The 12,986-nt window shown below is 42.4% G+C and overlaps 1 protein-coding gene across 1 annotated transcript in view; it reads left to right on the top strand.

Annotated features, from left to right (window-relative positions):
* LOC121573861 (unconventional myosin-Vb-like) overlaps positions 1-12,986 on the top strand; it is an 89,111-nt gene that overhangs the window by 44,862 nt on the left and 31,263 nt on the right. Inside the window, 7 exon segments of the mRNA XM_045222639.1 lie at positions 688-769; positions 966-1,106; positions 3,488-3,610; positions 8,983-9,066; positions 11,217-11,369; positions 11,578-11,620; positions 11,623-11,674. Of these exon segments, the coding sequence (XP_045078574.1) occupies positions 688-769; positions 966-1,106; positions 3,488-3,610; positions 8,983-9,066; positions 11,217-11,369; positions 11,578-11,620; positions 11,623-11,674 (678 nt within the window).

Raw genomic sequence — 12,986 nt, 5'->3', positions numbered from 1 at the left:
GAGGGCTATGCGTCTCTCCAGCTAAATATGTCCATCCACTGTGTTTTAAGTGCATCTTCTCATTACAGTAGACTAGAGTATGGAACCATATTGACTGGGGGTGCTGTGCTCTTCCTCTGCTTGACCCTGTCTGACTGAAGGCCTAATTGGTTCCCTGCTGTGGGTTATATTATTGATAAGGCTAGCTGCTGGGGCAGGGAGGGGAGAGATACTGAGCTACAGTGGAAACCTCTCCCCAAATAAGACATTCAGCAGACACAGCAGCCTGGTTACTTTTACATGCTTTGCACGAGCAGTGACTCTGAAGACCAGTTTTCCATGGCCTCTGTCTGTCTATTCAGCATTGTATTTTCAGCTATCACGTCAGGCATACATTTACGTTTACATTTTAGTAATTTAGCAGACACTTTTATACAGAGAGACTTACAGGAGCAGTTAGGGTTAAGTGCCTTGCTCAAGGGCACATCGACATATTTTTCACCTACCTACATCAGTGGGATCAATCAACATCTCAGTCCTGAAGTCCTGGGTTTTATTGACAACTGTAACCTTAAATGAGTGATGATTGTTTGGTGCAGTTTTCCTCTAGGCCCGTGATTTAGAATCACTGTGTGTTTACAACAGGATGACGAGACCAGAGACTTCTGACTCACTAAACACTTTAATGTTTTATTTTCATCTGAACAGATTTGAGACCTTTGAGATAAACAGCTTTGAGCAGTTCTGCATCAACTACGCCAATGAGAAACTTCAGCAGCAGTTCAACCAGGTGAGTTTGAGACTAGATTGTAATCTAGCTACCTTTACCTTAGTTTCCAAGGTTCTGTAGAGGAGACGTGACAACTTGTCGCTGTTAACCTCATGACTCAACATGTATTTATTCAAGTGAAATAATTCATTACTTAGTCTAACTGATAACCTGCTGTGCTGTAGCTCACTGTGTGGCTGTCTCTCTGTGTCCTCAGCATGTGTTCAAGCTGGAGCAGGAGGAGTACATGAAAGAGCAGATCCCCTGGACGCTCATCGACTTCTATGACAACCAGCCTTGTATCGACCTCATAGAGGCCAAGCTGGGCATCCTGGACCTGCTGGATGAGGAGTGCAAGGTGGAGCACCCTGTCTTACATATCATGTCTTAGTCCAGAGCTCCAGAGTACATAGTTCGTAACTCATTAGTGGGCAAGTTTATAGGGACGATTGGCCATAGGAGGACTTATAGTGCTGGATGCACTTGAGCAGTCTCAGGTGTTGAACAGTCTTTAGTGTTCAGGGCTGGGGGGAGCGGAGCAGAGCAGAGCGTACTGCTGATCCCAGCATTTATAAACCTCTTGTCTCAGTTAATGGGACTCCTCCTTTTTTTTTATTTTTTTTATTTCACCTTTATTTAACCAGGTAAACCAGTTGAGAACAAGTTCTCATTTACAACTGCGACCTGGCCAAGATAAAGCAAAGCAGTGCGATAAAAAACAACAACACAGAGTTACATATGGGGTAAAACAAAACAAAGTCAAAAATACAACAGAAATACATATAATATACAGTGTGCAAATTTAGCAAGTTATGGAGGTAAGGCAATAAAATAGGCTATAGTGCAAAATAATTACAATTAGTATTGTAATTATCACGATAAGTATCCTGCTTTCATACAGTGGGGAAAAAAAGTATTTAGTCAGCCACCAATTGTGCAAGTTCTCCCACTTAAAAAGATGAGAGAAGCCTGTAATTTTCATCATAGGTACACGTCAACTATGACAGACAAATTGAGGAAAAAAATCCAGAAAATCACATTGTAGGATTTTTTAATGAATTTATTTGCAAATTATGTTGGAAAATAAGTATTCTGGCTCTCACAGACCTGTAACTTCTTCTTTAAGAGGTTCCTCTGTCCTCCACTCGTTACCTGTATTAATGGCACCTGTTTGAACTTGTTGTCAGTATAAAAGACACCTGTCCACAACCTCAAACAGTCACACTCCAAACTCCACTATGGCCAAGACCAAAGAGCTGTCAAAGGACACCAGAAACAAAATTGTAGACCTGCACCAGGCTGGGGAAGACTGAATCTGCAATAGGTAAGCAGCTTGGTTTGAAGAAATCAACTGTGGGAGCAATTATTAGGGAAATGGAAGACATACAAGACCACTGATAATCTCCCTCGATCTGGGGCTCCACGCAAGATCTCACCCCGTGGGGTCAAAATGATCACAAGAACGGTGAGCAAAAATCCCAGAACCACACGGGGGGACCTAGTGAATGACCTGCAGAGAGCTGGGACCAAAGTAACAAAGCCTACCATCAGTAAACACTACGCCGCCAGGGACTCAAATCCTGCAGTGCCAGACGTGTCCCCTGCTTAAGCCAGTACATGTCCAGGCCCGTCTGAAGTTTGCTAGAGTGCATTTGGATGATCCAGAAGAGGATTGGGAGAATGTCATATGGTCAGATGAAACCAAAATATAACTTTTGGTAAAAACTCAACTTCGTCATGTTTGGAGGACAAAGAATGCTGAGTTGCATCCAAAGAACACCATACCTACTGTGAAGCATGGGGATGGAAACATCATGCTTTGGGGCTGTTTTTCTGCAAAGGGACCAGGACGACTGATCCGTGTAAAGAAAAGAATGAATGGGGCCATGTATCGTGAGATTCTGAGTGAAAACCTCCTTCCATCAGCAAGGGCATTGAAGATGAAACGTGGCTGGGTCTTTCAGCATGACAATGATCCCAAACACACCGCCCGGGCAACGAAGGAGTGGCTTCGTAGAAGCATTTCAAGGTCCTGGAGTGGCCTAGCCAGTCTCCAGATCTCAACCCCATAGAAAATCTTTGGAGGGAGTTGAAAGTCCGTGTTGCCCAGCGACAGCCCCAAAACATCAGCTCTAGAGGAGATCTGCATGGAGGAATGGGCCAAAATACCAGCAACAGTGTGTGGAAACCTTGTGAAGACTTACAGAAAAGCGTTTGACCTGTGTCATTGCCAACAAAGGGTATATAACAAAGTATTGAGAAACTTTTGTTATTGACCAAATACTTATTTTCCACCATAATTTGCAAATAAATTCATTAAAAATCCTACAATGTGATTTTCTGGAATATTTTTTCTCATTTTGTCTGTCATAGTTGACCTATGATGAAAATTACAGGCCTCTCTCATCTTTTTAAGTGGGAGAACTTGCACAATTGGTGGCTGACTAAATACTTTTTTCCCCCACTGTATGTACACAGCGTGGCCTGCGTCTGTTTCACCTGCCTGCATCCAGATCTTTATCTGAGTTAAGGCCTTTGGAACAAAACAGATTACTTATTTATTTCACTCATCCTGTCTCATCCCGCATCCCTTTGAAGTTAATGACAATAATTTGGAACAACCTCAAATACTTAGTATTCTGAGCACAGGTAACGTGGGTAGAACGTTTTGGTTTTCTCCATGGTTGTATATAATCTCTCTCCTCTTTCCTTCTTTCCCTCCACCTACTGCTGCTACAGGTGCCAAAAGGGACAGATCAGAACTGGTGCCAGAAGCTGTACGATCGCCTTTCAATCAGCGTCCATTTCCAGAAACCACGGATGTCCAACACATCTTTCATTGTCATTCACTTTGCTGATAAGGTGGGTAGACCCAGCGTAGAGACAAAATGTATCACATGAAAAGCACCTGTACGTATGGCTCTTCAGTTAGGTGAACATTTGATGACCCCAAGGTTGATGGTTGAAATTTCGTTTGAGAGAAAAAATAATTGTTACAGGCCTCAAAGGGTCAATCTGCGATTGCTACATCAATTTCTTGACATTTAAATTCATGATATATACCCATTGATTCTTGAAGAGTATAACTTCTACATGCCTCATGAGGTTAGTCCAACTGTCGTACCCCATCAGAACCCTTTGTTTGTAAACAACGCAATTGTAAACACTCTATAGCCTCAAAACATGGTTAAAACTAGAACATTGAATCTCATGGATGGTCAGTCCTTCCATCAATAGCTCTTCCTATGAATTTGAGAGTGATTACATTTTCTCAGCCCCATCCCTTAGTTATTTACCAAATCAGTGGCGGGGTGACAGTTTATTGTTTCAAATGCAGATTGACCCTTTAAGCAAGGTAACGTATTTAAACCAAACTGCTTCAATATACCTGGCTGAATAATTCGGACAATCTACAAGTTGTGCTATTCAAAGGACTTTTAAAGGACATGACATGAATCTCCCTCATTGCAGGGGCTTTGCCTGAAAATAATAAATGTGAATAGCCCATGATGACTAAACTCATCAGAGAGGCGCTGTGTGTTAGTGTAACCTCGTCCCTACCGCTTATAAGCCTGGGATATCAACCACTCAACAGTTGGTCTTACTGGGAGTGACCATAGAATTCTATGGGAGTGACCTACTGAGTAAAGTATTTGTCATCATTTAATTTTAGCAAATCACAGGACTGCGGCGTGGCTCTGTGCTTGTAGTGTGCTAGCGTATGGGGGGAGGGTTAGGGGGAAGGTTTTGTGGGAGATGATTGGGTGGTAAATTAGTCAATTAAGCCAATGCCTATTGGCTACAAAAGCGCCAAGTTTGACGCGTTGGTCCACCAGACTCTTTACGCATTTGGGCGGAATTGTCTGAGAATGAGATTAGTATGAGTATAGTTTTGGTGTGAGTTGGGTGTTGGTGTGAGTATAGTGTTGGTGTGAGTAGAGTGTTGGTGTGAGTGAGTGTTGGTGTGAGTAGAGGTGTTGGTGTGAGTAGAGTGTTGGTGGGAGTAGAGTGTTGGTGTGAGAGAGTGTTGGTGTGAGTAGAGTGTTGGTGTGAGTGAGAGTGTTGGTGTGAGTTGGGTGTTGGTGTGAGTATAGTGTTGGTGTGAGTAGAGTGTTGGTGTGAGTTGGGTGTTGGTGTGAGTATAGTGTTGGTGTGAGGTAGAGTGTTGGTGTGAGTAGAGTGTTGGTGTGAGTAGAGTGTTGGTGTGAGTTGGGTGTTGGTGTGAGTTGGGTGTTGGTGTGGTATAGTGTTGGTGTGAGTAGAGTGTTGGTGTGAGTATAGTGTTGGTGTGAGTTGGGTGTTGGTGTGAGTATAGTGTTGGTGTGAGTAGAGTGTTGGTGTGAGTAGAGTGTTGGTGTGAGTAGAGTGTTGGTGTGAGTTGGGTGTTGGTGTGAGTTGGGTGTTGGTGTGAGTATAGTGTTGGTGTGAGTAGAGTGTTGGTGTGAGTATAGTGTTGGTGTGAGTATAGTGTTGGTGTGAGTATAGTGTTGGTGTGAGTTGGGTGTTGGTGTGAGTATAGTGTTGGTGTGAGTATAGTGTTGGTGTGAGTTGGGTGTTGGTGTGAGTAGAGTGTTGGTGTGAGTAGAGGTGTTGGTGTGAGTACAGTGTTGGTGTGAGTAGAGTGTTGGTGTGAGTAGAGTGTTGGTGTGAGTAGAGTGTTGGTGTGAGTATAGTGTTGGTGTGAGTTGGGTGTTGGTGTGAGTTGGGTGTTGGTGTGAGTATAGTGTTGGTGTGAGTAGAGTGTTGGTGTGGGTAGAGTGTTGGTGTGAGTATAGTGTTGGTGTGAGTAGAGTGTTGGTGTGAGTAGAGTGTTGGTGTGAGTAGAGTGTTGGTGTGAGTTGGGTGTTGGTGTGAGTATAGTGTTGGTGAGAGTAGAGTGTTGGTGTGAGTAGAGTGTTGGTGTGAGTAGAGTGTTGGTGTGAGTAGAGTGTTGGTGTGAGTTGGGTGTTGGTGTGAGTTGGGTGTTGGTGTGAGTATAGTGTTGGTGTGAGTAGAGTGTTGGTGTGAGTAGAGTGTTGGTGTGAGTAGAGTGTTGGTGTGAGTATAGTGTTGGTGTGAGTAGAGTGTTGGTGTGAGTAGAGTGTTGGTGTGAGTAGAGTGTTGGTGTGAGTAGAGTGTTGGTGTGAGTATAGTGTTGGTGTGAGTAGAGTGTTGGTGTGAGTAGAGTGTTGGTGTGAGTAGAGTGTTGGTGTGAGTAGAGTGTTGGTGTGAGTTGGGTGTTGGTGTGAGTTGGGTGTTGGTGTGAGTTGGGTGTTGGTGTGAGTATAGTGTTGGTGTGAGTAGAGTGTTGGTGTGAGTATAGTGTTGGTGTGAGTTGGGTGTTGGTGTGAGTAGAGTGTTGGTGTGAGTATAGTGTTGGTGTGAGTAGAGTGTTGGTGTGAGTATAGTGTTGGTGTGAGTATAGTGTTGGTGTGAGTAGAGTGTTGGTGTGAGTAGACGTGTAGACGTGTACCTATGATGAAAATTACAGGCCTCTCTCATCTTTTTAAGTGGGAGAACTTGCACAATTGGTGGCTGACTAAATACTTTTTTCCTCCACTGTAAATAAGTTCAGGAGTAAAAATGTGCTTCACAAGTCACATAATAAGTTGCATGGACTCACTCTGTGTGCAATAATAGTGTTTTCCAATGCCTCGCCAAGAAGAGCACCTATTGGTAGATGGGTATAAAATTCAAAAGCAGACATTGAATATCCCTTTGAGCATGGTGAAGTTATTAATTACACTTCGGATGGTGTATCAGTACACCAAAACATGCATCCTGTTTGCAATAAGGCACTAAAGTAAAACTGCAAAAAATGTGGCAAAGAAATGCATTTTTATGTCCTGAATATGTTTGGGGCAAATCCAACACAACACATCACTGAGTACCACGCTTCATATTTTCAAGTATGGTGGTGGCTGCATCATGTTATGGGTATGCTTGTTATCGGCAAGGACTAGGGAGTTTTTGGGGATAAAAATAAGCAGAATAGAGCTAAGCACAGGCAAAATCCTAGAGGAAAACCTGGTTCAGTCTGCTTTTCATCAGACACTGAGAGACAAATTCACCTTTCTGCAGGATAATAACCTAAAACACAAGGCCAAATATACACTGGAGTTGCTTACCAAGACGACATTTTATGTTCCTGAGTGGCCTAGTTATAGTTTTGACTTAAATCGGCTTGAAAATCTATGGCAAGACTTGAAAGTGGCTGTCCAGCAATTATCAACAACCAACTTGACAGAGCTTGAAGAATTTTTTTAATAATAATGTGCAAATATTGTACAATCCAGGTGTTCAAAACTCTTAGAGACTTACCCAGAAAGACTCAGAGCTGTAATCTCTGCCAAGGGTTATTCTAACATGTATTGACTCAGGGGTGTGAATACTTCTATGAATTAGATATTTCTGTATTTAATTATTAATACATTTGCAAACATTTCTAAAAACATGTTTTTACATTGTCATTATGGGGTATTGCGTGTAGATGGGTGAAGAAAAAATAAATGTAATCCATTTTGAATTGAGGCTGTAACGCAACAAAATGTGGAATAAGTCAAGGGTATGAATACTTTCTGAAGGAACTGTAATTACCGTAGTTGATTAAATGTTTGCTTATTTAGTTGTCAGTGTATTTAGATGTACTGTATATTTCTATAAGTGCAGTCCATTACATCTACATGACCAGTCAAAAGTTTGGACACACCTACTCATTCCAGGGTTTTTCTTTATTTTTACTATTTTCTACATTGTAGAATAATAGTGAAGACATCAAAACTATGAAATAACACATGGAATCATGTAGTAACCAAAACAGTGTTAAACAAATCAAAATATATTTTCTATTTGAGATTCTTCAAAGTAGCCACCCTTTGCGTGATGACAGCTTTGCAAACTCTTGGCATTCTCTCAATCAGCTTCATGAGGTAGTCACCTGGAATGCATTTCAATTAACAGGTGTGCCTTGTTAAAAGTTAATTTGTGGAATTTCTTTCCTTCTTAATGCGTTTGAGCCGATCAGTTGTGTTGTGACAAGGTAGGGGGGGTATACAGAAGATAGGCCTATTTGGTGAAAGATCAAGTTCATATTATGGCAAGAACAGCTCAAATAAGCAAAGAGAAACGACAGTGAAGGTCAGTCAATGCAGAACATTTCAAGAACCTTTAACGTTCTTCAAGTGCAGTCGCAAAAACCATAGAGCTATGATGAAACTGGCTCTCATGAGGACTGCCACAGGAAAGGAAGACCCAGAGTTACCTCTGCTGCAGAGGAGAAGTTAATTAGAATTACCAGCCTCAGAAATTGCAGCCCAAATAAATGCTTCACAGTGTTTAAGTCACAGACATAGCTCAACATCAACTGTTCAGAAGAGACTGCGTGAGTCAGGCCTTCATGGTCGAATTGCTGCAAAGAAACCACTACTAAAGGAGACCAATAATAAGAAGAGACTTGCTTGGGCCAAGAAACACGAGCAATCGACATTAGACTGGTGGAAATCTGTCCTTTGGTCTATGAGTCCAAATTTGAGATTCTTGGTTCCAACCAATGTGTCTTTGTGAGATGCAGAGTAAGTGAACGGATGATCTCCGCATGTGTGGTTCCCACCGTGAAGCATGGAGAAGGAGGCGTGGGGGTGCTTTGCTGGTGACACTGTCTGTGATTTATTTAGAATTCAAGGCACACTTAACCAGCATGGCTACCACAGCATTCTGCAGCGATACGCCATCCCATCTGGTTTGCGCTTAGTGGGTCTATAATTTGTTTTTCAACAGAACAATGACCCAACACACCAGGCTGTGTAAGGGCTATTTGACCAAGAAGGAGAGTGATGGAGTGCTGCATCAGATGACCTGGCCTCCACAATCACCCGACCTCAACCCAACTGAGATGGTTTGGGATGAGTTGGACCGCAGAGTGAAGGAAATGCAGCCAACAAGTGCTCAGCATATGTGGGAACTCCTTCAAGACTGTTGGAAACGCATTCCAGGTGAAGCTGGTTGAGAGAATGCCAAGAGTGTGCAAAGCTGTCATCAAGGCAAAGGGTGGCTATTTGAAGAATCTCAAATATAAAATATATTTTGATTTGTTTAACACTTTTTTGGTTACTATAAGATTCCATATGTGTTTTTTCATAGTTTTGATGTCTTCACTATTATTCTACATTGTAGAAAATAGTAAAAATATAGAAAAACCCTTGAATGAGTAGGTGTGTCCAAACCTTTGACTGGTACTGTACCTCTGTCCCTGGCAGGTTGAGTACCAGTGTGACGGGTTCCTGGAGAAGAACAGAGACACTGTCTACGAGGAACAGATTAACATTCTGAAGGCCAGCAAGGTGAGAGCGAATAATATCATTAAACCACCAGCACAACGTCACAGCCATAATAATACTCCTGCTTATTTTCCTATATCATATAGGGGACACTTCCTCCCAAGCTAAACACACTGCCCACGTAACTGGAGAACGCAGGTCACAAAGAAGTCTATTTTTAAGCTCTAACTGATTTAATATCCAACCCTTTGTCCTTTACTGCTTTTATGGACTTCTTTCTTGGAAAAGCAGCACTGTTTGAAGCCTCTTTAAGCAGAAAACTGATTTGGTACAAGCTTTACTTTTACCAAATTAGTTTACTGCTTAAAGAGGCTTCAGTTTTGGGACAGAGTGAAACTACGCAAAACAAGTTACATGATTTAGAAAGTGGCAAGTTGAAAGCATTTCACAGGTTCCTATGCTGGCAAGTATAGCTTCTATCAGATAGTTGTTGTTTAAAGCCAGGCTGACAACTTGACAACACTTAACATGAACCCTACATTTTAAATCCTACTTTACATTCTAATTTGAAATACATTGAAGGTCAATTAAGCAGTCATATCAACATTCTACTATATTGCAGATGAACTGTCACAATCACAACACACATACACACACACACACACACACACACACACACACACACACACACACACACACACACACACACACACACACTCTTTCTGGAGGTCCCCTGACTCCTGCCTCTCCAAGCCAAACTCAAACTGTTTGATAGGAACCTAACTTCAGCTCATGTTCTCTGCATGACCTTTGTGATATAAGCGAAATTGGCTTTCTCAGTAATTTGAATTCAGTTCATTTCAACTTTCACACCCCCACTGCCACTCACTCTCTTTGGGACAAATACCAACTTTAGTTGACTTTGTCTCGTGTTAGTATTCAGCCATTTCTTTTTCTTCCATCTTTTCTCCCTCGCTCCTAATGTCTCTTCAGCATTACTAATGCAACAGGCATTAAGAGCGTGGAAATGAGAGAGAATATTGAGAGGAGAGATTTCATATTTCATGTTCTGTCTAAAAGCATCTCGTCAGTGGAAAGAAATCCATTTTCCATCAGAAAGACACCAAGCTCCATTGAACAGCATGGATAAGTATCAGAAGGATTGAATAGAACAAATACATTTCAGATGCAGTCAAGGTTTCCTGAACAAAAGCAGTGATGAAGACATAGCAGGTCCACCCCTGGGGATTGCAGTCTCAATATTGTAAAATATCATGTACTGCATTTCTGTCTCTCTACCTGTCATTTCAATTCCCTTTCTAGTGTGAGTTTTGCACCGTAGTTGTCTCTGAGGCCCTAGCTCATTAAACCCTCATATCTAGCTGAGGATGACAGTGACAGAGAAACCTGTCAGCAGTGGGGAGCCTTGGAGGACTCGTGAGGGTCAGGAAACTTCCTCCAGCTGATAATACTTTCCTCAATGGACCATTACTGTAATATATCACAGCCTGAGAGGAGAAGGAGGATGGAGCAAGGAATCTCCTCCATGAATCTTCATAAAATGACCATAAATCCAATCCTACTCACGGAGAGCTTATTTTCTTTGCAAGGTTATGAAGGAAATATTTTCCTAAAAACTTTAATGTTCATGTCAGAATGAAACACTCTTGGCAAGTTTGGCAGAGAGAAGTATGAGATAATAGTTATCAGTATGGATAGTGGGACTGGACTGGACCTTATCATTAGTCTCATCACACCAGCCTTATCTGTGACAGGAATATTAATGTGCCATCATCAGTATTCCCTCTGCATCCATCTCTCTCTCTGCCATGATCAGATGTGATGCTGCTGCTTGATTGTTACCCTTCACTGGTTCTGCTGAGGAGATGTGCTTACAGAATGCTCCTTACTGAAGCCTGAACGCTGGTTTGTTGACGTCCCGTCCAGCCGTGCTCTTCGTTACTGTAGTCTCTTCTTTAACACACACAGCTATTTCACTGGATCCTACAGTATAGCACTATACAGTATGTATCTTATGAAAAATATGTTAATAAAGATTTCCCGCCACTTTTGGTGTGGTTTGGGGATTTGATGTTGTTATCCAGCTGTAAAATGGGTTATAATATAATCTGTTTTATGATAAATTGTTTGGATGAAACCCGCTGCTAAACATATGAATGATTAATGTGGTTAACTTGTCCCCCATCTCCCAGTTCCAGCTCGTGGCAGATCTGTTCCAGGACACTAATAAAGACAGCAGCATTTCCACGTCTTCCTCCAGCAAGTCCTCCAGGGTCAACGTGCGGGCGGCCAAACCAACACCCAAAGTCCCCAACAAGGAGCACAGGAAAACTGTGGGCCACCAGGTTAGCATCCCCTCTGACACTATGAGGCCTGAGTTCAATCAACGTGCCTTTGGGCAGGAGTCTGTCTGTGCCATTGTCATAGTCCATTTCTAAAGAGTGTATTCAACCTTTCTATAGAAAGCATTAAGAAAACTTTCTCCATCGTAGATGTGTTTAACTTTGCCTTTGTGGTACTTCTCATCCCCTTCTGTCTGTTTGTTTACTGTAGTTCCGTAGCTCCCTGCAGCTTCTCATGGAGACCCTGAATGCCACCACCCCCACTATGTGCGTTGCATCAAGCCTAATGATGAGAAGGAGGCATTCTCGTGAGTAAATATTCTTACCTCGACTGTCTTCCCTAATCAGATCTATAAGCCTGTGGTCTCCCACAGCTTAAGAAACATGTGGTACGGTCATAGTGAGGTCATATCTGCTTATATAAAAGAAAGACAATCAGGAGAGAGTACTGTGTGGGAGAGACAGAGAGACATCACCTGGGTGTACATGCTGTGTTTATTCTTTGGTTGCCTTGGCCCTTGTGTAGCCTGAGGTACGGATTCTGTCTCTCTTGTTGAGTAACTCTCAAGTCCCCTTCAGCACTGTGCAAACTCTGGGGTGGCAGGTAGCCTAACAGTTAGAGAGTTAAGCCAGTAAACGGAGGGTTGTTAGTTTGAATCCCGGGTCCGACGGGAAAAATCTGGCGGTAAGTGAGCTAGCAACCAGAGGGTAGCTGGTATCAAATCCTAGGTGCCATTGCCTGCCGTTCTGCCCTTGAGCAAGGCAATAAACCCCCCATAACAACTGCTCCATGGGCACCCAGTGTGTCAGCCCCCTTCTCCAACCTATGTATGTGTGTCTTTCGGAGGGGTTGGGATAAATCTGAAGTTACATTTTGGTTGGACCTTTGTACAATTGACGAATAAAGTGATCTTAATCTTAATTGTAGACTAGGCTAAATAATATTACCACGAGTAGAACCGCTTCATGCTGTTCACAGCGTGGTAGCCACTGGACCAAAACAGCAGAGAAGTTGAGCGTCATGCTTCAATGCTCTTAGTTGTTGCGGAAATTGACCCACTGCTGTTTTCTTTCTGCATCTATGTCAAATCGCTGAGTCTACCTTAATCTTAATCATAAATATTTATCTTGCTCACACTGGCACAACCATGTTGACTATTACCGGAAACTCTCATCCAAAATAAAAACTATATTTCTCAATAAACAAGAATGGGACATTTAAACCAGCACACTAGATATTTGAGAACTACTTTTTGAAGTAGAGAACTACTACATTTGAAACTAAATTGAACAAATGCAATGACCAATGCAAGATGGGATGTTGTCAATTCAGATTCTCACAGGCTTTTGTTTTTAAAGGTTGATTTAGGAAGTGTATCTGTCTTACACAGCACACATTGTAGATGTAGAGTGTTTACTTCAGAAAAACAGGAAAGAAGCAGAGGTCAGGTTATGTTGGCATCGTCTTGACGCATTCTTTAGCATTTACATTTTAGCACAAGGGCCTCTTCAAGGGCCTCTAAATCGAATGGTGTGCCTGCGTGAGTCACATGCTGTGGCTGGACTGTAGCAAACGTACTGAAGGCTGTATGTAAGGACACACAGTCAGTCTGCCCAGGC

The sequence above is a fragment of the Coregonus clupeaformis genome, chromosome 9 (genome assembly GCF_020615455.1).
Source record: "Coregonus clupeaformis isolate EN_2021a chromosome 9, ASM2061545v1, whole genome shotgun sequence".
Classification (NCBI taxonomy): Eukaryota; Metazoa; Chordata; class Actinopteri; order Salmoniformes; family Salmonidae; genus Coregonus; species Coregonus clupeaformis.
This window is presented reverse-complemented; position numbering and strand designations above follow the sequence as displayed.